We start from the raw sequence: 25,255 nt of genomic DNA on the forward strand, positions 1-25,255 counted from the left end.
ATAAGCAAACGATTGCATCTGAATTTTAGCTTATCTACCTGCACACTAACTTGAGAAAAGACGAATCATTCTCACCGACATTCTCTGTTTATCAACGTGATTGAAGGCAACCTTTGGTATGTAGTCTTCCAGTCCAAGTAAAATCATTTGCAATAGTAAGATGTATATTACTACCTGTGGCGCATTGTTAACCTGTATCATACTAGGTTAAATGTTGGTAGGCTCTGTTTCAATTTCTTAAACCTTTTTTGTAATCATCAGGATTCTATCTCTATAGGCCCGTTTGGTAAAGCAAGAGTGTTTCAGCATGTGAGCGGTACAATTAGTACGACTGAGAGACCGATTTTGACCCCTAGATGCTAGAGCAGCATGTTGGAGGACGGGTCAGTGACGAAACTTTTACAACTTGCAGGCGAAGGTGATTGTATGTGAATTCGGACATATGGACCCGAGGCAAAGCGCCGAATATATACAGGTAGAAGAGAGAATAAACCACAAGTGATGCGAAGCTCACTGAGCCCAGCCATCACCGCCCCAAACAGGACCTCCGGGAGGGGTATAAGACGTGACTTTGCGATAATCGAGGAAAATCTAGTGCTCTGTCAGCGCAATCAACTATATATCAACGTCAATATACTTACCGATTTGGTATCATCCGCCTTGTAAGCACCAGGCAAAGCAATGCCTTCCGGAAGTTTGGTGTCTCCTGTGCCTGTGACGGTAATCTGGTGGCAGCCGGGGTAAAATTGAGCCAGGTTACCATCGTTGTTGGTTCGCTGTAAACCGAGGATCTCATGTCTGTCATCGAGAAATCAGTACTATTTTCCTGCTGTGTAATAGGGAATCAGACTAACCTCAAGATATATTCACCGGGGTGATCTTAGAAGGCAGCTTGATGGTATACGTGCTATTTTGCTCCGGAAGACGCTTGCTGGCCCAGGGGATGGCCTCGTTGGCATCATATCCTGACTGGTCAATCTTGACCCAGACGTTGCCCTTGCTACCATCGAAATCGCTACACTTGCCACCGCAGTCGGCGAGGTAGGTCATGACTACCGCTATCTTAGCATGATGCTTCGTAAAATAAAGCTGAACATCATCGGCGTAACATACTGGGGCCAGGGTGATCGCTTTTCCACTCCGTCCACATAAACTTGACGGTGCTACCGGCAGGAACGTTGGCAGTCTCATTGACAGGCACATTGTTCTTGTCGGAGCCGATGTTGCAGGTGATAGCATCAGTCTGTTGATTGATGAGTTAAGCTAGAAGAAGACTGACTGAAATTCGTCGAGGTTTTGAATATATCATACCGTAAAGAGGCCATCAGTGACCGGGCCATTGTCCTTAAATTTGCGAGTGATCTTGTTGACCTTCTTCGAGGGGTCCTTGTAGGGGTTCCAGGTGTCGACAAGGTTCTCGCCGAGCATGATCTGCTGGACGAACCCGTGGGCAGAGGCTGTCGCGGCCAGCGCAGAAACAATAGTTATGGAAGTAAACTTCATATTGAAGTAGCATCACAGGAGCTGAAGAAGCAGATGCAAAATGTGTAAAAAAGAATGACCATCCTTCAAACGAGCCAGACAGATAAAGAAGCGGCGCCCAGCGTGCCATATATATGTCTAGCCAGTGGTGCAAGATTCTCTTGGTTGACGGATCTTGATGGGAAGGCTTGGCAGTTTGCAAAATCTCTTCATGCCTAGTTCATAATCATCCAAAAGCCAGTTGCGAATGCCGTTCATTCCACCTTCGCCGCAGATCCCACCGTAGAATGGTATGTGATTGGTCCCATCTTGGCATCCGAAAACGCTGGCATGGATAGCCTCTGTTCCCTCCGCGTTGAATATACAATTAGTCCGTCGGTAATGCTCCCGAACACGGTCTCAATTGGTGGGAATTTCTCCCAATGAGGATGCCCTACAACGCTGCAAGATTACGGTTCTGCAGATCATTCAGAGAGCCTGCCATGGCAGAAACCAAGGTTGCCTGTAAGATAGATAACGGTGTGAGCTTAATTGCTTTAAGTACTGTCAGGAACCTCGAATTAGTTAGGCGAGTCTGAAGCTTATTGAGGGGATATGAATTCTTGGCGGGGTATGCCCGTGCCCGCGTCAGGTTGGCGGGTCTTTTGGCCCCAAATTGAGGTAAGGGGTTTGTGCGGAGATCTATCTGACCATCAGAAACTGGACAAGCTGGTACAAATGATGGAGACTAAGTTAATCCTTTGCTTAGATATATGGTTAGATACCCAATGATTTGAATCATCATGTTAGCGGTTCTGCATGTTGTGTGTAACTAGTCTAAGGGAAATAGACAATGGTTCTTGTTACATTAGAGTTACATTAGAGCCACGAGACATTAACCGACAAAAATTGGCTGTGACCGGCAATGTTTTCCTGCCAAGTAGAGTATCTGCATCCTAAAGCTCGTGCTATAAGAACATCGTGCTCCCTGGTACTCTGATCCCGTATTGGTGCGTTCTTTATCCAATCTAATGGGTGGCCCAATACTCTTGAAGGTTCTTGTAAACATCATCCACTTTGCTGTAAGGGTCGGTACTAGCCATAAACTGCACAGACTCCTCAATCGCAATGTCGGAGAAAGGCCCAGCACGCGTGCGCAAGTCTGCCATGACATATGGCCTCGCTCTCCACCGCTCCTCCATCGGGTCGATAAATTTAGTTTCATTGTATCCAAAGTCCGGGAGAACAGTCACGTTGAAAGCCGCCATCATGTCGCTATCCTCGTGAATGAGATTGTGGCAATGAAACATGTAAACCCCATCCCAAGGTGCGTAGTGAGCTTCAACGAGGACTGATTCACCACGACCGAGCCAGACGACGTCTTTGAGTCCCTCAGCTTCGTAGGGCATAACACCACGGTCACCGTCTCGGGCGATAACCTTGAAGTCGACGAGGTGGACGTGGATTGGATGCGACCAACCGTCTGAGCTGTTTTCGAGTTCCCAGATCTCGACGCTGCCTCTAGGCACATTGGCAAGAATGCGATTCTCAGCATCGGCAAAGCCCACGCCGTTGATGCGCCATTCGCCGTTGGTGCGATGAAATCTAAAGTGATGGTCGATAACATTTCCGCCTGCCCCTGGGAACGGAACAGAACGAAGAGTTTCTGGGACTGCGGATGTGTCGGGAGTAGTTGTGGTCGTGCCAACGACAAACTGCATGACCTTGTCGGTGTTTAGATAGTCGTCTTCAACACCAATGCCACCAGCCTTGGGGAAGTTTCGGATCTCCAGCCTTTGCCCAGCGTATTTAGCAAAGTCGATCACGATCTCGTATCGCTCGGCCGGGGAGACATACTATGATTGGTCAGTCAATATTCTTCATCTTGGGATCATTTCGCTCACAAGATCAGAAACCTGCACAGGCTTCGTCAGAAGCCCGCCATCTGAGCCAATGACTTGGAAGGGTAGTTTTGCATTCGGCGCGTTGGAATTGACAAGGTACAACGCGAATGCGCGGGAAACAGATGCATCCAAGAATCGAAACCTGTATTTGCGGGGTTCAACGTTGTGGAAGGGCCATGGTTGGCCATTGACATGGATAATGTCGCCCCAAAGGCTATCTTTCTCTCCCTTGGTCGAAAACAATGTACCGTCCTCATTGTACTGCTTTGACGAGAGTATCAGGGGGATGTCATAAACCCCATAGCCAGATGGCAGATTGAGGGCCTTCTCTGCCTCATCCTCAATCAAGTAAGCTCCCGCTTGACCCATGTAAGCGTTCTCCGCTGTCTTGAAGTCCTCTTGATTAGCGAATAGCCTACACGAGGAAAGTTGACAGCGGTGGACCCACGATGTGCATGGCATGGTCGTGATACCACAACAACCTAGCGGACTGTTGGTTGGGATAATAGTAGTCCTTGTACTCCCCTGGGTTGGTGACGTCTTCTGCCCAACCATCAAACGGAGCACGGGAATAAGAACCATGGAGATGAACGGAATTTTCGGCGACAGCGTTGTTAATAAACCTGACTACAGACTCCGTACCGCGTGGGATGATCAAAGTTGGGCCGGGAGATATGCCATCATAGCCTACAAGCGTAGCAGGGCGGAGGTTGGGGTAAACCGCCTGGCTGAAAGGCTTGATCTCTAGCTCATAGTACCATATTTCTTTGCCTGTCAGCGGGTTTTTAATCTTCCTAGAAATCGTATTAGAGAAGTTATAGCAGGAAATAGTGTAAGGGGCTTCTTACTTTGTCGGCTCTTTGACCGGCGGAATGGGAAGAGCAACTCTGTAGATCAAGGCATACTCTGGGCTCTCCCAGTCTTTGTAAAGAGTAAATGTATCCTCAGATTGATCTTCCACTACCTGGGCAAGAGCCGTGACCTCATCCTCTGGAATCTGAGAGTCATGGGTGTTGCTAAAGGAGGAGTTCTGCGCTCGAGTACAGCTGGCGAACAGAGCGGCCTGGAGCAGACCGACGGCGAGTTCGAACCGCATGGTTTCGGTGGATCGCGATGCGTTGGATGTTATTAACTACTGGTTGATTTAGCAAGCAATGAGAAAACCAAGATGAGCTGACGAAGATGCAGGAAAGACAAGCTCAGGCTGGAGGATAATCTCATCTTATATCTAAATTCAGATGACACAGAAAAAGTGCACGGCAACGTCTTGGTTTCTAGCATGATGACGAGCTCTCTAAGAATTCAGCAGTCAATTCGAATACGAGCCAAAAGAGACTCATTTCCCCAAACTGGTCAATCTAACTAGATCGTAGACTCATACTCCTCCCTAGGACATCCACGCTGCAACTCTCGAGGCTCATGTACATGCAATCTTCTCCAGTCTTTTAACTGATAGGAAATCGATATCCGATGCAAGGTCTTTCGATTTACGAAAATACCGCATCACAAGGCGCAATACCAATAATACCACGACCTTAGCTGGCGGACTTGTGAGCAGCACGACCATCATGATAGGTTAAGGATCTGCAGTGAGTCTACATAATAGCCGCGAGGTCCACAAACAATGACAGTCAATTCTTTTCTTCCTATAGAATCGACAACTAACGCTAGGTGTCTGATCAAGTCTTGTGTCTAGGTGAACAATGGCTATACGACTGCGGTGACAGATGTGGGTCCTTCCCGGCCTGTGCGAGGCTCTCGGAAATGTAATAGTTGGATGCATGGTCACTAAAAAGCAACTTTTCGACGAAAGTGGATTTGCTAAAGCTTGGAACATGGTATTCTGGTGACATCGCGTCGCATTCGCTATACTATGATAATATACAATAGATTGATACCGGAGACTTGACGGCAATAGTTTTCAAAGCTTGTTAGGGGGGCTTTCAATGGTCTCATGATATCTTCCCATGGGTTCTAGGTCATGTATAAGCCGTGTCTTGTACAAAATTACTGGGAAAAATGAAATGCTAAATTAAATTGGCGCGGATTTTGGTTGGTTTTTGCCGTATTCATATTACTGGACTGTCCATGCTGCAAAAGCTGACACCTGTATTTTCACATATAAAACTGTCAACGTGTATCGCCTCGGTTCTCCCAGCCCTTACGAAGCCAGAGCTGGAAAATACGAAGATGCATGGAGAGTTGTAGGCTGGTCAAGGTGGATCGAGGCTGCCTCATACAACCCCCCTTCTCGTACTTTCCGCCTCCTGCCAAGCCCTCAGTGTACCCTTGCTGATCTTTTCTAGCCAGTCGCAGTGGATATCATGACTACAGGCACTCAAAAAGACGACCCATAGATTTGGCCACATGGCTTTGCCTTCGGAACTGTAACAGCCCGAATGCCACCAGCCACATTGGCTTGCCTAATTTTCACTAGCAGGAAGAATCACCGGATTGAACAAGTGAGAGCTGATAGGTATTGACAAATGGTTCTCTGAGAGAAAAACATGGCATTGACTAAATGCTGCTTTATTGCTTTTTTTTTTTTAAATTTACCTCGCCTTTCATCAACATGTGAAGGATCATATATGTTTCTTGGCAATATGATGGTGATATGCGCAGTATACACTGTTGATAAACACGCACAGAGGTCCGAACTATGCTGGTAGCTGCACACTACCCGCGGCAAGTCTAACCAGCCAAGTCATGTAGGCCTCGAGATAGACTCTTATCGAATCAGATTCTCTAAATTTTGCTGATGCAACATAGTCTGATCCTCGTTGAAAGTTTGTCTACCGCTATGTTCATAGGATCGATACATCTGTCGAAGAGAAACGGTTTGACTTGAACACTATTCATGTATACAAATCATCACTCACAAGTGGCTGGAACAGCCCTTCAGAAATAGATAACGATAAAATGATTCGACACAATAATGATTCGTGTTTGACCATGCTTAGGACAGGGAATTAGTTGAAATCTTAACCGATTGGGCCGCCAATACCACGACGTGCATGCTCAAAACATTAGCGTAGCTATTGCCGTGCATCCTTGTTGCATCCAGACCCTGCCACTGCCGGGCCCGTACCGTCATTCTACCTGGCAGTAGGATACCCAAACCCCCCTCCCGAGGGCATGTAGAGCCGGGCATGTAGACTATGGGGGGTTCCATTGGCCGACCCAGAATGGAAGGTGCCAATGCCAACCAGCTACTAGACAAACTTTCAAGGTAGCTCTTGGCGGGACGACCCTCAACCCATGCATTAGGGGCATCGAGATGCTGGAAGTGAACCTCAGAAAAAGAAAACTGTTCGACACCGTGTATTCTGTATTCAGAGGTGGCAGAGCCTGAGTTGTCCATTAAAGGGCACCGAAACTTGACGCTGCTTTGAGGCAAGTATCCGTACATTAAACAAGGGTTAGAATGTTCCTCAGATGTCGATTAAATAAAACTCCTCAGCTGCATGTTCGGTTCTGTCGCCGACCTTGTGCAATTCGCAGCTTAGATACTGCTTGGTCATGGTAGCAGCTGTTGCCAAGATCTCGTACCGCCATCCCCCGGCGGCAGCGCCTCACTAGCTACGATAAGTCATTGGCAAAATCTGCTACACTGAGTGTAACACTAGGACTTTGTATGGCCCCGAAGGGTTTTCATGTTTCTTAGCCACCGTTAAGCGGGTTGAGTTTGTGATAAGCACTGCATTGTTCTAAGCAAGACCTAGTTCCTTAAGCCCGGTTGTTCGTTTGACTGACCAAGGTTTGTTAGGTTTGCATTCGGCGTGTCCTTTCACCAACCGACAACATGACCAACAAACCAAGAGTGATCTCTTTGACCGAATTCTGACCAATACCTAAAGTGAAACAAAAGTGTCTGCGCTGCGTCACAGCCTGTGCCTGAGAACGAAAGTTTCGGCAATTTATTGTGGGTGTTGCATCCTCGACACCACGAAGAAGCGGCTCGCCGATTCTCGTCCACCGTAGTCTCCCTAAGAAAAACTCGCTGAAGGCTCTTTTCCCGCAGCTCTTATTTCCACCGGCAGAAGTTGCCAAAAAGTTTCGGCCGTACCTGGATGCCATGTCGCATCCTAGCATCCAATGTGACCCCCGCAACTGGGGTGCTCGAATTCTGATTCAGCATCCTAGGCTGGCAAGTTTTACCGACTCGGCTCGACTTCACTCCGAACACATCCCGGCAAAAGTAGCCAATTATAGAGAGGGAACGCGGCCGCGAGGAACTGTTCCCGCAATGATCCTTGCGAAAGCGCTACGGGAGGTGGAGCCGCATTCAAGGTTCCCATAGCGTCTTTCTTCCTAAGATGTTGCGTCTGTAATATTATTCGACTAATCATGAGCATGTCATGTTGAGGAATGGTTCAGTCAATTTGGACAGAGGGAGTTCTTGGCAATGAAGTCAAGCGAGGCTACTAGGCAAGTTGACATGGACTTCGGAATCGGAGGCATTTCTATTCTCCCTAGTACGTCGGCAAGCTGGGTGGCATTTTAGCCCCAAAAGGCCTCGCTCATATCGGCCAGAATCCTTTCGTTGAGTCCAGCCCGGAATCCTTGAAGACTATTGGTTGAAATGATGCCTTTTACTATTCATTGACTCAGAATATCACCTGGAGTTACTCTGCAGGGTCCCATTCGGCGCTTACGACAATTTCTTATTCACCGTAAGTATGCGTTTAGGGAATCATCAGAACATAGGAATTTGATGATCTTGGCAATGGTCACTAACACGGAGAACAGATCATCTATGCAGTGTAGTGTGCTTCGGATTCAACAAGTCGAGTAATCTCCGATTATCGATGGTGCAAGATGCCTTCTGATAGCAATAAGTGGAATGAATTTGAAGTAATGCCGCTTATGGAAGCGATGGATTTCCTACGGTTCGATGATAAAAACAACGGATCTCCCGTGAAATGTGAAAGTTCGCCATCATGCTCACCACCTTCTACTGTTACATTGTGCTCATTACTCAATCATGCGGTACCTCCAGCTTTTCTCGGCTTTCTCTGCTCTTGTTGCCTTCGTGGCGTCTCAAGAAGCTCCCATCTGGGTTCAAGGCGCGCTTGAAGATGCTACAGCCACAGATGATACATACAATACCGGGGGAACGATCATAGTGAATGGATTTACAGTAAACGTTCCGAAAAACCTTTTGGTACAATTCCCAGCCGCCTGGGTTCCGTGGAAGGAGTTCGTCGCCAATAAGGAAAAATTCACTGGCTATGAGACTCTGGTAAAATCAGGCCCTTTTGCAGTTTAACACAAAGTTGATGGAGATTTGCTGACATTTTCATACCCAGGTCATGGGTAACAGCATCAACGGGGAGCCTCGAGTCGCTCAGATTCAGCTCTATGAATTCTTTGAAGGCCTCAGCAGTGGTTTTGTTGAGTCTGTTGACTTTGCAGACGGAAGTCTCAAGATTCAAAACGGCCCTGTCGTAAGGATTTCTGATCCCAATTCTGTTTTCTCCAAGGGTTACTCAGGGGCACCTTTGATGACTGCAGATGATCAGAGTCCCAGTATCACTTCTTTCTCTGGGTTTCCAATGTGTATTCCACGAAATGACACAGACCCTCTATGCCCGCTTAGCAATCGACCTTTCATTGGGCCAGGCACTTTGTGGGTTCACCCGACCAACACCACCGTTCTAAGCCTTGACTGATGACTGTCAGCACTGCACCTGACCCGGTTGTCATGGCTCCGTTCCAAGCTGGCGACTTCATCACATTTTCTGGGTTCCGACAGGGTGGAGAGGTTATTGCTCTGAGTATCGTTGCACAGAACGTCCAAATCAACACTCTAGGCGATGTTGTCTATGTCAGAATGGAGTTGGGCTTGCTTGGCATAGACAATCCCAGCCCGAATGCAGAGATCGCCGAGTCTCGAGTAAGTCATTGGATGCGAGCCACTGAATGGCCTCGACTGACGTTTCTCTTCAGTTCATCGGCTTCGTCTCCAACAATCGTGCAACGGTCACTTTGTATGCAATGGACGTTGATCCCTGCACAGGGGCCACCACCGATCGTATTGTCGCCTCTATGGGGCTTCGGGGTGGCCGAAATGCCCAAAACAAGTTTGAATACCGTAACAACATTCTCTTCCGGTACACTCGAGAGTATCGCGTCACGGCTGAGATTGATGGCGTTACCAAGACGAGAGTGACGAAGAATGGTATCACCGCAGGGACTTATGTGCAGCCCGTTAACATCTGGGTTCCTGGAGAGCAAGATGTTCCCGGAGTACCACCAGTCTCGTACGACTTTTCGCAAATGGAGTTTTTGACCAAGGGTGTTGGCACTGATGATGAGGGCAACATCTGGGGCCCCCTTGAACCTTTCCCGCAAATCGGCGTGCTAATCGAAGCTCCGGCATGCACGACGGCTAGGGAACTTACAATTGAGAAACGTGGTCAGACTGGGCGGTGGTATGGTCGGGCCCGTGTCAATGCCATCTCACAGGCTGACAACGTTAATACAACCGAGCCTGTGATCAACGTTGCTCCCGAGGAAGCCAAGGCTATTGCAGAGAAACAAGCAAAGAAAGAGGCTATCGATGGCTTGTCTTGAAGGCCAAATCAAGGGACACAAACTCCTAACTATCAATGCTAAGTCAATACGTATTTGCAATTTTGCTTAGTTCCTTAGTTGCTGGTGTCATTTCAGTATATGGGTTTGATGATAATTAGTTTTTACTTTAATATGGAATGGCATATTGGAAGCATGCAGGGTGATCAGGTCTATATTGAGCGGTGCGGTGCGGTAAACAACCGCAACCTACCCCTATAGCCATGCAAGATGCTTTTAGCCAGTTGCGAATCAGCTGTCCTGACCAGGTCAAATCCGCGCTAATCAGGCTTGGCCGTAGCGCGATGGGTAAAGTCAAGGCTCCCAGAGTTCTTATGTAGGTGTGATCAGGGTGTTGGTCATCGCGAAAGACACAAAGGATGCTCCCGTGGGCACAGAAAAGTCAGTTGAGTGTGTGTTGGTTGATTGTGTCTGATCTGTGTCCCCCCAATACCAAAGAGGTTTCTAAACTTCTGATCAGACCCTGCTTAGCTAAGAAATTAAAGAAACCAAACGTAAAAACCACCTCCATTGGAGCAGGGAACCTTGCCCCGTTCCAATATATACAGAAATGTACCTCAAATAAAGGCCCTGGGGGAATTGCGGCAAGTCAGTTATTGTCTTTGTTGAATGGATATTCTCTTCCTGAGAGAACCCGTTTGTACGATCGTACTCGGGTTAAAGTTACGGGTGAACCAAAGATGTATTTTCCGTGATTATCTTCCTCACTACAAGACTTGGCTTTCGTACACGAGATATATGATCTCGTACGTCCCTGAGTTAGTTCGGCATGAATATACTTTGATTCCCTCAATGGATAACCGAGGGCCGAATATCCAGTCTGTGCCCTCTGCCATGGTGTGTGTCCTTGAGTCGTGCGTGTCGTACAACCAGCTGGTGCTGTTATTCCAACAGTCTTCCTTATACTTCTCGAAACTTGAATAGAATCACAGCACGTAATGACATCTTTCGATTGGACATCAGCATGTCTCGTTGACCTTTGGTGAATTGTGGAGTGAGCAGAGTACATAACTAAGAACCCTACCAACCTTAGATCTGGCTTTTCAATGTCCCCGGGACCCTCATCGAGCACGTATCGTAAGTTCTCCGCCCGCATTATCTTCTTATATATGTCTTGGTGCCTACATCGTTATTAAATTCAAATCGGACATAAATTTCTGTTTGTGATTCGGAACGCTAAATTGACTTGAATCGGAGGATAGCTCAGACTTTCGTCTGTTACAACGTTGGATAAATCTATGCGCTGCGGAAAACAAAAGAATTCTAATCATGGCGTGAAAAATGAAGACCGATTTTGAGAAGGCCATACACAGTGCCATATCACATGTTTGTGAATGCTGGCGTTTAACAGTAGTACGTTGAGTAGATTTATAGAACACATTTCACTTCAATCATGCGAGCAAAACAATGAGCTTTAATTGTAGTTTGATGACTTGTAGACACCAGAAATGTTGAGTCTATTGTCTCGTGCACTAGCAAACCTGGTCATATCCGCCTTGATCAGAATACAACTTCATTGATTTCAAAAGCCAGAACACCATCAAGACTCGATGCTTAATGCAGTAGGATTGGTCCAGTTGCTGTCTCCCAGATGAAGCAGGAACCAAGATCGATAACGGTTATGCGTATCAACTTTGGATGAAGACTAACTACTGGGTTGGGATCTTCAACTTGAATTTTTCAAACACTAGCCAGACAGCAAAAGTTTTCAAAACACGCCTTTCGCTCAAAGCATCTAGGCTATAGCCTGATAAGATTATGACACCGTGGCAATAAGGGGTTAGATCTGCCTCATTGCGGCTATAACTGCTGTGAACAAGCCACACCGACCATGCGGATTTTGCAAAGTAGTTGTTGAACAGCAGGTTGAGCTCAGGACACAGTACTGCAGTTTGACATCCATCGAGCTATTAGCCCATTAGACGCTGAGCAAGACCAACTTCAGCTTTCTTGAGTAAAAGATCCTTCCCAGAAGGAGGTGCCAACAAGGTCAAGAAATAGGCAAATTGGTAGTGATCCGAGTGACTTGGGCCGATGCAGTTGGGAAGAATGCTAATCAAGAATAGAGACCGTCAGATAGGCGATAGAATTGAAGAGAACGTAAACAATAATAACAGAAAAGGTAGGAGAAAAAGAAACATTGAAAAAAGAAAACAAGCCGAGCATGATTAGTGAACTCTGTACGTCTTTCGACATCATGAAAAACGACATGTATGCGCAAGTTTCCTCGAGCATGCAGACCATCTCAGTGCAGCGTCTTCGTACTCACGGTACGGCAGCTCGAGCGTGTACGCTTTTTGGGAGAGCACCTACAGCTGCCGCAGCTTATAGTTCTATGCATGAATATCCGCAATCATCGATACTAATCACCGTGTCTCTAGACGATATGTTTTGTACGAACAGAGATTTTTGGACCTCGACTAACGAGTCTTTCCAGCACCAGTTGATGATTTGCCGATACGGCGCATCTCACACGGCGTGCCCAAGTGCCGTTCGACAGATTCACCAGGGCTATTGCAAGTTGAAGCCGCTGTTGGCGATTGGCTTTATCCCGCTGATGTCGGCGTAAATCTTCAAGGCTCATGATACCTCTAGTCGATACTCTTCTCAGCCTGTCTGCCCATTACACAAGATTTGATGTTGCGGAAAGTCAACGCACGACTGTGTCCCGAAGTGGTGGGCAAATACGACATTTCCATCAATATTAAGACAAATATCAATACATACAAGACCTTATTTTAGAGTGTGCCAAGAATTTCAGGTGGCCTTGATTGATGATCCAGAAGTCGAGCTGGCGCTGGAGGATTTGCGTTACCCCCAAGCAAATGTCCTGGCCATGTTCCGTCTTAAGCGAAGATCTGGTGCCACTCCACGGCAAAAATTGCCGCCAACCTGATACAGGCACTACCAAACCAGCCGGGGCTGGCTGTGCAGGGATGTGCACATCCTCTACAGTGTGCAACTAACACTTTGCCTGGAACAACAATAGCGCAACGTAGTATAGTCATGTGGTACTAGATGGCTGTGTCGATTCGGATCTGGCTCATGACTCCTCTTGAGGGTTCGTCTCAAACAGCGCGCTCAATTCCTCTTGAGCGGTTATGAGGCCGTTGTCGACAAGCCCTTGAGACAGGGTTGGGCGATCAACTTCGGCCGATGTATCCGTCCGTATTTACCAGCACTCTGTCTGTACCGAAGTGATTAGTCCGCTCCCGCCGAGATTTGCGCTTTTGAAGTGTTGCCATCCTTCCAATGTAATTCAAGTCATTTTGAGGATCGCCACAAAGGTCGGTGGCCGGCGGCCGCGAATCCATTCATACTGCAACTGATCAACGCATGCCAAGGCCCGGAGAATAATGCAGTTTTGGGGCAGCCCATTGTTTTGTTCTACACTACTCTTGGCGCAAACAAGCCTCATGCAACTAGAACATCACACGTTTGAAGAGACCTCGTTTCCGTACTCCTGGCCACCAAACTCCCCTAAGGGGCGTCTTTCTAATTAGGGATTCCAACAAGCTTAAGATGCGGTGCCAAGGCCATCCCTGCAATTGTCTTTGTTAAGACACGGGCTCTCTCTTTCAAATCATGCGCAACGAAACCCCTGGCGTGGGGAATCGTGTTTGGCAGATCAAGCTTGAATCCGGTCTCGAGATGCCGGGGTCCCGGGAAAAGCTTTTTGGCCCATCTGCGGTCCAATTGCGAGCTGAGTTGCATTGACTTTTGAGCTTGAAACGGCGATGCAGACAGACTCTGCAACAGGATTGGTGAGGGGAATCCGACCTAACCGACCGTCACAGCTAGGGGCACCCCGGTCTCCGGAACAACAAGCCTCGTTTGAGCAGTTGATGTGACGGGACGATCAGGTATCTGAACATTTCTCGCTACGCGATGAGGCCCAGGGCTGTCATCTCGAGTGAAAAAAATAAAATAAAAAATTCGTCTGTACTTCCGCCGAGGAGATGCTGGGAGTGGCGCCGCCATCCGGAGTTTCAAGGTGTGACAGGAAAGTAAGTGAGCACTGAGCATGGGATAGTACGCCAAAGGCGTATATAAAATAGCCGTGCAGAATCGTCGAATTTCAACAGTCTTTGACCTTTTCCTTGTGCTTCTGTCCAAATTACTTCATTTTACTTCTGACTACTATATTCATTCCGTGCTGCGCGCGGCCTTCTTCAATCAAGCCATCTTTCGTTAAGACCTGGTGTCACACAAATAATACTACAAGCTAGTCAATATGAAGTTTTCCGCTGCTGCTTTCATTGCCCTTGGCTTTCTCGCCGGTAATGTCGTTTCTGGTAAGTCGGTTCCTGCATGCTCATGCATCTTGGCTGTATGCTAACAAACTCCTCAGCCCCTGGGTTCCAGTCTAACGATGTCGCCCTCCCTGTCGAGGTTCGTGCCGAGGACTTTGTAGCAAACAACGGCGCCCATCTCGAAGCCAGAGCTGCCGCGGGTAAGGGCAACACCGCCAACAAAGCCGCAAAGAACAAGGGTGCTGCTGCCGCTGCCAAGAACAACAACGCCAACGCCGCGAAGAACAATGCCGCGAAGAATAATGCCGCGAAGAATAATGCCGCGAAGAATAATGCCGCGAAGAACAACAACAATAAAAACAATGCCGCGAAGAACAACAACAACAACAACAACAACAACAACAACAACAACAATGATAATGCAAACGCTGCCAACGCTGCAAAGTTCAATGGTCTGGCTTGTACCGATGGGAAGGGTGCCGGTGCCTGCAACGCCAAGGGCCAGTGCGCCGTCAACGGCAAGACTGCAGCGATCGCTGGTCAATGCGGTGTTGCTGCTGCAGCAAAGGCTAATAGATTTTAAGCCGTCGATGTATCTCACCTGATCTGAGTCCGTATTAGACTGAGATAGGGGGGTTAGTACAGCGGGAGCTTTGTGGAAATGACTTATGAAAGGGTGGCGGTTTTCGTTGCTAGCAAAGTCGGCCTTGTACATGTATAATGGAATTGAAATGAGTTGTCACAACTCAACTATCTCGTCGGTTTAATTTTTCAAATGAATAACTCGTTTTAGTAGCTTTTAAAACGTCTGCTCTAAGCTAACTAACACTGGAGTCAGACTTCCAATAACCGATTATAGATGCAGAACCAGTGAGGTCGTTGTTGAATCTATTTCAGTGATTTTCTCGAGCAGGCTCTATTACGAGCAGACTTATATGAAAACTCGGTCTGCTTTACAAATCCCGCATGTAGCAACATGTCAAACTATTCCTCCTAGTTGGATTCTCTGCATTTCTTGCCACAGTCTTTTTGGTATGCGGCCTTGCCCTGCATGATTCTTTGAACTACGTATTGGTATGATCCAAACTGTTTTCACACGTGCCCTCCTCATATTCAGATGCCTTTTCACAAACCAATACTGAGAAAGCGGATTTTACTACTGCCTTTGATTTCGCCTATTACTTGTGACTTAGGGCCCCCGCATGCGCCACTTAATTGTCGACGCAGGCTGCAACCACAAAGAGAGGGTTGGTGGTCTCTAGGTTAGATTGCAGAACAAGGTTTAGGTTTGTTAGAGCGTCAGAGCCGCGATACTCGTCATCAACACGTACTTTAAGTTCTTCGACAACGAACTTCATGCCAATCTCGATGGCAATACGAGCCGGGTGCGTGGGAGGCAACGCCAGCTGCTCTTTACAGCACTTGGGCCCGTTGACCGCATCTTGTAGATCAAGCCCCCATCATCGATCATCTTCTGCCAGAACTCCACGTCTCTTTCATGTTGTATTTGCCGATGTTTCGTCTCGACTGCCGTTGTGGGCGTTTTCGGGACTTCACCCCGACTGGAGCCGATTACCTCCCTGCTTTTCAAGACTGTTCCGATCAGAAAAAGCCACCTCCAAGTCGTGCGCTTCAAACTTCCTTGTAGCAAAGAAAGTCCAGTACCAATCTGCCAGTTCTCAGCGGCAATAATCATTGGTATGAGTCCTCTATAGTGGCTTCGTTCATGCCAGACATCCCTCACATAGATGTTGGCTGGATCGCATTTGAATTCATTGAGCATCAATCGCACCAGTCTCTCATCTCCTCGTCGGGCTGCTGTCTCAAGGGATGATTGAGAAAGAACTCCATCAAACTTCTGGACTCCGTAGTTATTGGAGTGGTCCCAGGTTTGTCTTTGGAAATGCATGATGTAATGGCGTGGGACAGCATACGGGGACTCTAGTAGTACACCAAGTACTTCGAGGTTCCCGTGGATAACGGCTTCTTCCAAACATGATTCGACAACCTCCACCTTCCACTCTCTGATGCAGGTGGATTCGTCCTTGAGCGGCGAAAGTTGGTGTTGAAGTATGAGTTGAAGCGCTCCTGGTTGAGATGAACACACAGCTTCGAGAAGAACCTTGAGAAGTGTTTTTGGCCGTAACAATCGATCAGTCGTCTCAAGCAAAGCTTTCAAAGTTTCCATATCCTTACAAGCCAGCGCCAGTCTCCAGAAATGTTTGTCGTAGTACTTCTTGCCCTCCTTCGTTTTGCCCTCAGAGTTGACTGCTGACTTTCCTAGTGTTGCATCCACGTCGTAGTTCATCAAGCGTGCGGCAATGTGAGTATTACCGCCGCGAATTGACGCTTCCAAAAGCGATCCTAGAAGAGGCTCAACCTTGTGCTTCTTACTATCGTTTTTCTTCTTGCTTGACTTCCTGAATGTTGATAGTGACTTGGGTCCCCTCGTGAAGAGCGCGTCTAAAACTAGTTTTTCCGCTTTGGGGTGGTTGAGGTAAATCATAGCAGAGAGAACAGCAGTTTCGAAGTTTTCCGTAGTGATTGTATGTTGAGCAGGAAACAGCAGGGACTGAAAACGGGGTTTGAAGAGATGGCAACTGCTGTGATGCCTCACGAACCTCGGGATGTGAACGCCTCTCTGACAAAGTGCGTGAAAATACTGGAATCTCTTCTCTTCATTTGCGTCGTCGCCATCGTCATGCATTATTCTGTCGACAATCGCGTTTATATACGTGGAAAGGTTTGCGTTCCAGGGTAGGTGGCGGTGAGGTTGAATCATGAGGTATCGGGCCAGAAAGAAGCTTACATCGCCGATATGGTGGGTCCTGCAGTACCTTGAAGCAGTCTGAGCGTGGCTGTGTTGTCTCAGTATCCCAACTTCGGGGTTGTCTTTCATCTTCCGCAACAATTTTGTGGCGTGAATTGCGTGCATGACTTCAACCTCGAATACTTCTGATTAACGTGTTAGTTCATCTGTTGCTCTCCATCTGGTATGTTCAGCACTGCGTTTAACTTACTCGAGACACGTCGTAGGCCGATTGCATCTCTGAAATTGGTTTCGCTTTGGTCGTCGTATGCGATAGAATATTGGATGATAAGCCGAAAGCATTCCAAGGGCAGATCATGTATGCCAACTAGTGGCGATTGTTCATCGGCCTTAGCAATGTCTGAGGCGATATTCAGGCTAGCTAGAGCCTGCGTTGTAATTTGAATCATGTTGTCGTACTCGTTGAGTGATCCTGACTTGCGCGCTGGAAGTAGTAATATGGGTGTTGTGCAAGAGCAAGAAGACGACTTCGTGTGAACATGGCCAAGGACCTGCACTGTTTCGTCCCAATACAATGTTTAAATAATAAAAAAGATGTTTCGACTTTTTGTCTGTGTTGATTGCTTCAATCAAGCAACGACCAGTTTGGCCTCCCTGTAGTTAGTTGACTCAACCACATAATTCTCCACTGAGGCCAAAAGATACTTGAGGCCATTCGCGTCGACTGTGCCACACTCTTGCAGATCGAACAACACAACTGCTTTAATGTGACAACACTATACACAATTTCCAAGCGACAAGATATTAATTTCGTCAAATATCTTTTCAGAAATGTTTCGAAAAGCTTCCGGTTGAACATTACCCCCCGAGGCTTGTTTTTATCCTATTTCACAACGGGCCCATCGATGTGTACACATTCTCTATGAACTTCCCGCGGTTTTTCCTGAGTCCTCTTGAGAGAAAATTCTATAAATAGAAGTCTACTGTGCATTTAGCTTATCTATGACGACACAACCACCAATGGAAACTACCATTCGACCGATATTGATTGATTATGGAGGAATGGACTCAAGCTATTTCCATGTTGATTTCATAGTCACTTCGTTGCTGAATATCGCAACGTTTGCGTATTTTCCCTAAAAGTCTTTCTCTGGTCACCAGACGGATGGTGTCTTATACGTAAGTAGCCTCTGGCAGTAATACTGTTATGGCGGCGACGAGTCGTTCTCCTGGTTTGAAAAGGCTTCAAGGCACAGACTCCGTGCGAGAAGGGATAATGCATACCACAACATCCAAGAGAAATTCTTCAGCGATGATGATCTCACATTCGAACAACATTTTGGTGTCACCATCAAAGACAACATGACTAACGGTAACGTAGAATCTCTCTGCATCGTCTTCACAAAATCTCGCCAACGCCTGACCAAGCTTTGAAGAGAAGGGAAAGGGAGTGGATGACAAGGCGAGAGCTTTAGCCATCCGCAACGGAGGTATACTTTGAGATGTTCCATCCAATGGGAGTTTCCCGTTGGTTTCTGTGAACGTAGATCTCAATCCACAGTTATTAGCAATTAAGATTGATCGGAGAGAAGTCTTGACCACTAGACTGCTAAAAACCTGATCGTAAAACTCACTATGATTCAGTATTAGGATGAAAATGCAAGCATGAATCTAAAATGCGCTTATGTCGGTGGCAGAACGTGTCTGAGGACCCAGGCGCAGCCTTACTTCCTACCCCAATCTGTTGCGTCGATATTAGCCATAACGGTCTTGAAGTCTCGACCTTCTGGCAACTTCATATTTACCGAAATTTCTGCTCGGGGGCCCTACTGTGAATCCCAGTCCCTTCATTATTACATCCACGTTTTCCGTCAGCTGAATGCCGAGGTCAACAAGTTCCCATTTCTTCGGTGCCCTTTGGGTCGCGACCTCGCCATTGGGGAGTTATTTCTTCGGCACTCGATATCCGAAGAGCATAACTTCCTCTTGTAAAGTAACCTAACAACAAGAAGCTCTTAGACAAGAGGGCACTGCAAACTTTGATTGCTCGCGGGAAGTGCGGGAGCATTTCGGCTCGTAGCGACGTGTTATTGATGAGGTGCCAAGACTATCCTTACTGAAGGCTTGCATATGATTGGTCACCAAGTTCAATTTAGGAGAAAGAACGGATTCTTGGAATAGTTTGTAGTGGACACCAAGGGACTACCGCTTAGACGAGGCCTATCTTTCTCTTTGAAATCCCTGGGAATATGGATTCTCTCGCTCGGCAAGATATAAATCTTCAACGTTGATGGCTCCCAAAACACAAGTGTGCAAAGTCTTTGGTACCACGGCATACTGCACGCTTGTACTACTAACGGCGAATGCGGGGTGGTCATCGTTGCCCTAAAACAGGTCCATTTATAAATAAGAACGAGGTTTTATCCGGTTTAATTTACAACACTGCATCCAGTAAGAAGACATACCTTCCTGGTTACAAGTGTCACTGAAAAGTCGAACCTCGTTTCTTCTTTACTTTATAGAGTAATGGCAACCTCGGTTCTACAAATACGCCTAATCGCACGCACTAGCAGGTTTTTGCACATAGTGATATGGTTACTGTCTGCACTCATGAGTGTAAACGCTCCACATACCTCAAACATCTCTCTGTTAATTCTTGCTACTCTATTGCATGTATTACATACCATTCCTTTGGTTTATGAGCCTACACACGCAACCAGTGTCTTCCACGCGCTCTTGCGACCTCTATATCAGGTTCATGGTTAACAAACGACCACTGGATGAACAGCGACCTGCAAGCCAGGAAGACATGTTAAGCTTAGTAACCAAGGCTCGATGTTCCAATTAATGGAAGTTCTTTTTGGCCTAAATAAGCATCGTTAATACATCTTCCTGAGGGGTTACACTGCGTAAAACTTACCTCCTCAAGATTCTGAGTGTTGGTAGCCTTCCCCTTCTTGAATGTGGCATCCAACTTATCCAACGACCCTTGGTCCTTTTTAGAGTCGCCCGTCAACCCCTTTACGGTCTGTTTGGCGCCATTTTGCGCGGTTTCAACCTTTCCAAGTCCCTTGGTCAAGGCGGCATCCTTGGTGCCTGCAAGCTTTTGGTTTTTCTTGCGGTCATTGATTGCCTCGTTTAGGGCGCCGTTGATGTTCTTCTCATCCTTCTTAAGACCTTTGTTGTCATTGTTTTTGGCTGCCTTTTGGGCTTTCTCGGTCGCGGAGATCTCTTTATCACCGGCTTTGAGGTTGGCGTTGATACCTTTGACGAGTTCGTTTTTAGTTGAGGAAGACTTTTCTTTAGTAGCGGGTAGAGCTGCGGGTAGAGCAGCGGTGAGGGTGAGGAGATAGAGCATAATGGCATATGTAAAGCGCATCTTGACTGGTCTAGGTGCTAATGGAACTGGGGAAATATTCTTAAGTTATTGAATGGAAGGATATCAGAAACCAGTCTGATTGAATGAGAGGTATTATAGTAGTTAATAATAGTTAATAATGAAAGAGGATGATTTGTGATGAGGATTTTGGATGGAACATAAGGGGATCTTAACCTCCATCTTTATACTTGGATCTCTCACCACCGATCTTGACTTATCGGATCCTGAATCAAGAGCGACATAATAAAATGTACACTCGAGTGATTTAGTCATAGACTCAACTTCCTAGCGAAACCAGATCTCGGAGAGAGCGGGTTATCGTAGTTTCGCAGTTGAAGAGAGTTCTCCTTCAGGTTGTTGGATGGTCCCAGTACTATTGCGTCAATGCAACCGGCGACAGCTTGTGTCAAGAGAATTGTTATGCCTTTCGTCGTTGAAATCTTCCATGGGATCACCATACCAGTGACATCGTTCGTGAAGCAACCAGTTCCTGATCTCCGAGGATCTACCCTTGACAGGGTGTACCCCGCCATAGACCGAGGATCAATAACTCTATTCTCGATAGAGAATTCTGCATCAAAACAGGTTTAAGATGATGGCAGAGAAAGTTGTTTTAGGATGAAACTGAAGGAATGACTTCGTCGGCCGCAGGCACTTGGCCTTAGGGATGAAGTCGGAGCGGTTGCTTCAAGTACGACTCATAAGCTCCGAACTACTGCCAGCTAATCGTTAAACAGTACGTGTTATGTGAATTACAGAACAGATTTCTGGATATCTATCCGAAAAGAGAAATATTGAAATGGAACTTGAGTCAGGGAAGTGTTGCACTAGATCAAAACATGCACAGTAAAGTGCCATGATGACACCAAGCCTGCGACACCAGACGAAAAGTCTAAACTCAGCCGGAACTCGGCTTGCCCTATACCTCGGAGGTAGTCATGAGCAACAACCATGATTAGCCTCTGCATTCCTTGTTTGAAGAAAGTTTGAGTGAGGGACCGGCTAACATAAGCTTTGCAGTCTGAGGAACCCCGTCTTTTGCTTCAGAGCCAGTATCTTGGTATGTCAGCGGCTTCATTTATCACGCACACGCGTCTCGTCTTTTGGCACGGGCCTCTATTGCTTTAATTGATCAAATTGTGTACCGCTTTGAAGCACATGAACAATTCATCTTGCGACATCTCACAGAACAAAGACTCTGGCCAGGGACTTCGGCATTGAGGAAAATTGTTGGCAGTTGTGAAAGACGTTGAATAACAGTATGTAAAAAAAGAATTCGTGACTGTACCACAAATCTCACGAGCTGTGTTTGCGTAGGGTGCTTCGACTTGCTTCCCTTCTATCAGTGCCGTACCAAAGGGAGAATTCTCCTCAATTCATTGTTGGTTACTTTTCTGAAGATGAAGCGTATGACTGCTAGCTTTCCCATCTAGAATTGGCCTGAACATAAGAAACACTATTAATCAATGGATCGACATATCTCAGAGGCGGTTTTACTACCTTGATTTGCTCTTAAAGTGCTATCATTGATCAATCTTCTCCGTGGTGTGGCCGTCAATGGTCAGTCTTCTTCAGACAGTGACTGATTCCTGGCATGCACAGTATGGGTTAATAGTTTGTCTTTTTTAAATCAGACTGCTAGAAATCGATCTGCTTTTAACACTGTCACTGAGCCAAGACTATACAACAGACTAATAAAAGAGCTCCAGGGAATGGCGTGACGGTTGAGTCTCAGTCTTCCGTGCAAAAATACTTCGGCTATCCTGCCGGTTAGACAACTGCAAGTTTTCTTGGGTTTTCGCCGAGATGTCACTGTGATATTCGACTGGCCCATCACCATAACTGTGGCTCCCTCATTTCAAAGAAAGGTCAGCCCTTGTCTTTTCCGAGTCTTACCAATGTATGTAGGGTTAAAAATCCCCAACCCATGGGTCCCCATGGGGACCCAGACAAATGGGTTTTTTGGGTTTTGGGCATTTGGGTATTCTTTTTTCGGGTATGGTTAAAAAAAATTCCCATACCCAAATGATAAGATAAGGATGGGTTTATGGGGAGGTTGTAGGTAAGCTGACCATCGGGGGGGGGAGGGATTAGATGACCTAACGCCCACTTTTCAAGGAAAGAGTGGGACTAGCTGAGAACTACTTTGATTGGCTACAAATGAGTTTTATGGGTCCAGGTGACCAATTTTTTCCCTCTCAAGAATTAGAAAAAATAGGTATAAAATTAATTTAGAATCAATTTAGTATTGATTTAGAATTAGTTCAGGATTAGTTTAGAACTATATTTTAAAGATATAAACATACTTATGTTCTATAATACTATTATATTGTAAAATAGTATATTTACTAAAGTTTTGCTTTTAAGTCTTTATTTTATCATTTAAACTAAATGTAATTCTAAAAATAGAAAAAAAGTAGATCTTTAAGACTTAGTTCAGAATTAATTTAAAATTAACTCACAATTAGATTAGAATCAATTTCAAAACTAATTTTAAATTAATTCTAAAAGAATACAGTAAGAATAACAGGGGGTTATTCATAAATAGTCACAAGGAAAAGTAGAGAAGAATAAAGGTAGACAGAAAAGGTATATATATATTAACCGTTAAGGTTTTGTTATATCATTTTTCATTATATAAAACTGTCTAAGTAGAGGGGATATCTCTTAGTTATATAGAAAGTCCCTTAGATACGTATAGTATCTAAGTGTATATCTAAGCGTATATCTAAGCGCCGAGAGGTACTTATAGTTTCTCGTATATGTATATATATGCCCGTATATGCCCGTAGATAAGCATAAGCGCCGGCATATGTAATGCTTAGAAGTATATGCGTTTATATGCAGTAGACTGCATTAGTTTGCAGTAGTTTGCATTAGTATAGTTATATATAGTAATATATACTTTTATAGGTTATTTTTCAAGAAGAATCTAGAAAAAATAACTATATATTTATAGGACTTTTAGTTATAGAGTTATAAAGAGATTTATATATAAGAATTATAAGAATTTTACTTCTTAATTCTTAGTAATACAAAATAAAGAGCTTAGTTAATGGCATAAACTATCTAATCATGGTCAGGAAGTCCCACTAAAAAAGTGAAAGTGGGGGTTAGGTCATCTTGCAACAGAACGCTGACAGTGACGCTCTGTGGCGATGACCTTTAGACTCCGCGACCATGACCAATTGACCCAAAAGACCCAAAAGATCCGTCAGTGCTTGCACGCGTGCAAGCCCTGCTGTCAACACTGCTTATATGCCCTTGTGACATACAACCATCTGGCTAAGGGAGTTGTGCTGTTACACATCTAATCCCCCCCCCCCCCCCCCGATGGTCGGCTTACCTGCAACCTCTTCATGGGTTAAGAATATTTGCTGGGTTTTCTGCTTATTACGTAATAGATACCCATAATACCCGTATCCAGCGAACAGAAATCCCCAACTAGGTACAACCCAAAAACCCATACCCATAATCTCAAAAAAAAAAAAACCCCCCCCCATAACCCATATAGGTACCCAACTCAACAGATACCCATGGATCAAATGGGTACCCATGGGGATTTTTAACCCTAAATGTATGAAAGAAACTTCGAACAGGTTTTCCTTAAACAACCGGTGTAGGGCCTCCCTCGGTCGGGATAAACGTCTATCTCGACTTCAGCTGATGATTGCCTTGATCCGCCGTATCGATTTGAGTTCCCGCAGCTTCCCTCGAGCCAAATGTGTCAAAGGACAATAGAGCGGCCCGCCCACGGGCACTGTGGCACAGGGTGGCACAGCCACAAAGGGCAGCCACAGGGTTGTAAAGTTCATGATACTGTCTCAGGGTGCGGGGCCCTTTTAACGGGCGAAAGGCTGGAGATTAGCAGGCTAAGATCCAGCTTCTGTTCAATACAAGACCTACGTTTTGCAATTGCACTATTCCCGACTACGGTTCTTTTACAAAATGACTTTCCAGTATTCAAGACAGATATGGAAAATCTGTGGTTAATGCTATACCATTGATTGTCCTCATGCAAGCTTATCATAGCACACTGACCGTATGCTTATTTCACTTTTGCCTAGACTATATTGCCGAGAATCCGGGCCTCTATGCTATTGAAATAGACAGTATAGCGTCTGATAGGATCTGAACCTAGCCAAGCGTATCTCGTCCCAAGCCCTATACGAACGCATCTACATTACTACACTCCATTTTTATACTCTAACCCACTATCTCTATGCCGTCTTCAGCTCTTTCTTCCCTTTGTTTGTCTCTTCCCCCCCCCCTCTACTTTGGCAGTCATGCTGAGGTGATAGGCGGGGCTGCAGAAATCAGAGACACTAGAGTATCAATGTCGCTTCTTTTTGGTAATTTATAAGGCTAACTGTACAACCAAGGACAAGCGCCTTCATCAATGCCTCCTAAATCCGCATCGGGCATCCATTCAGTCCCAGGGTCTAGCGTGGATCCATTACCGACATGTCCCAAGTTCACGTGCTCATAGTTGAAGTTGGCGGGAGGTTGCTGGTTGCTCCACGCATCAAAGTACCCTTCCAGTTCTTTCAGAGGAGAAAAGTCGACGTCCAAAAAGTTGGAAAATGCATGAGAGGCTTCAAACTTTTCGCCGCTGCCAAGGAGAACGCCACGCCCATTGATAGTGTTTTGCTCGTTGCGGAGCTTTGCGGCCTCGACCACGTTTGAAGTTTTCCACTTCTCAGTCAATCCTTCTAGCTCCAAAGATGCCTTCTGAGCTACAGGATAGGAGTTTCCAATCTCTGATAGAGCCTCCAAAGAGGTTTGGAGAAGAGTATTGTGCGTTTCAAGCTTGGTTGAGCGAAGGTTGGCCAGATGAATGCTTCCGGCAATGAAAATGAAGTGGACCACTGACGGTGGCATCTGTCTAATATTA

General features: G+C 46.1%; 5 protein-coding genes across 5 annotated transcripts; 1 reads left to right on the forward strand and 4 right to left on the reverse strand.

The window, feature by feature from the left end:
• Positions 1 to 510: 510 nt before the first annotated feature.
• Positions 511 to 1,503, reverse strand: ColSpa_10866 (endoglucanase-7; the record flags this gene model as incomplete). Its single annotated transcript, XM_049277078.1, has 5 exons — positions 511 to 591; positions 642 to 776; positions 871 to 1,112; positions 1,168 to 1,243; positions 1,312 to 1,503. 5 exons carry the CDS (start codon positions 1,501 to 1,503, stop codon positions 511 to 513), a joined length of 726 nt encoding a protein of 241 aa, XP_049133035.1.
• Positions 1,504 to 2,489: 986 nt separating this feature from the next.
• Positions 2,490 to 4,461, reverse strand: ColSpa_10867 (bilirubin oxidase; the record flags this gene model as incomplete). The annotated part of the gene is made up of 4 exons (XM_049277079.1): positions 2,490 to 3,317; positions 3,366 to 3,752; positions 3,814 to 4,159; positions 4,214 to 4,461. 4 exons carry the CDS (start codon positions 4,459 to 4,461, stop codon positions 2,490 to 2,492), a joined length of 1,809 nt encoding a protein of 602 aa, XP_049133036.1.
• A 4,608-nt stretch (positions 4,462 to 9,069) lies between these two features.
• ColSpa_10868 (uncharacterized protein) lies at positions 9,070 to 9,941 on the forward strand (the record flags this gene model as incomplete). Its single annotated transcript, XM_049277080.1, has 2 exons — positions 9,070 to 9,261; positions 9,315 to 9,941. 2 exons carry the CDS (start codon positions 9,070 to 9,072, stop codon positions 9,939 to 9,941), a joined length of 819 nt encoding a protein of 272 aa, XP_049133037.1.
• A 9,885-nt stretch (positions 9,942 to 19,826) lies between these two features.
• On the reverse strand, positions 19,827 to 20,361 carry ColSpa_10869 (uncharacterized protein; the record flags this gene model as incomplete). The annotated part of the gene is made up of 2 exons (XM_049277081.1): positions 19,827 to 19,847; positions 19,903 to 20,361. 2 exons carry the CDS (start codon positions 20,359 to 20,361, stop codon positions 19,827 to 19,829), a joined length of 480 nt encoding a protein of 159 aa, XP_049133038.1.
• A 4,365-nt stretch (positions 20,362 to 24,726) lies between these two features.
• Positions 24,727 to 25,242, reverse strand: ColSpa_10870 (uncharacterized protein; the record flags this gene model as incomplete). Its single annotated transcript, XM_049277082.1, has 1 exon — positions 24,727 to 25,242. The coding sequence occupies one exon, from the start codon at positions 25,240 to 25,242 to the stop codon at positions 24,727 to 24,729; it is 516 nt and encodes a 171-aa protein (XP_049133039.1).
• Between the last annotated feature and the right edge of the window lie 13 nt (positions 25,243 to 25,255).

This window comes from Colletotrichum spaethianum, assembly GCF_022836535.1.
Source record: "Colletotrichum spaethianum MAFF 239500 DNA, contig39, whole genome shotgun sequence".
Taxonomy (NCBI): domain Eukaryota; kingdom Fungi; phylum Ascomycota; class Sordariomycetes; order Glomerellales; family Glomerellaceae; genus Colletotrichum; species Colletotrichum spaethianum.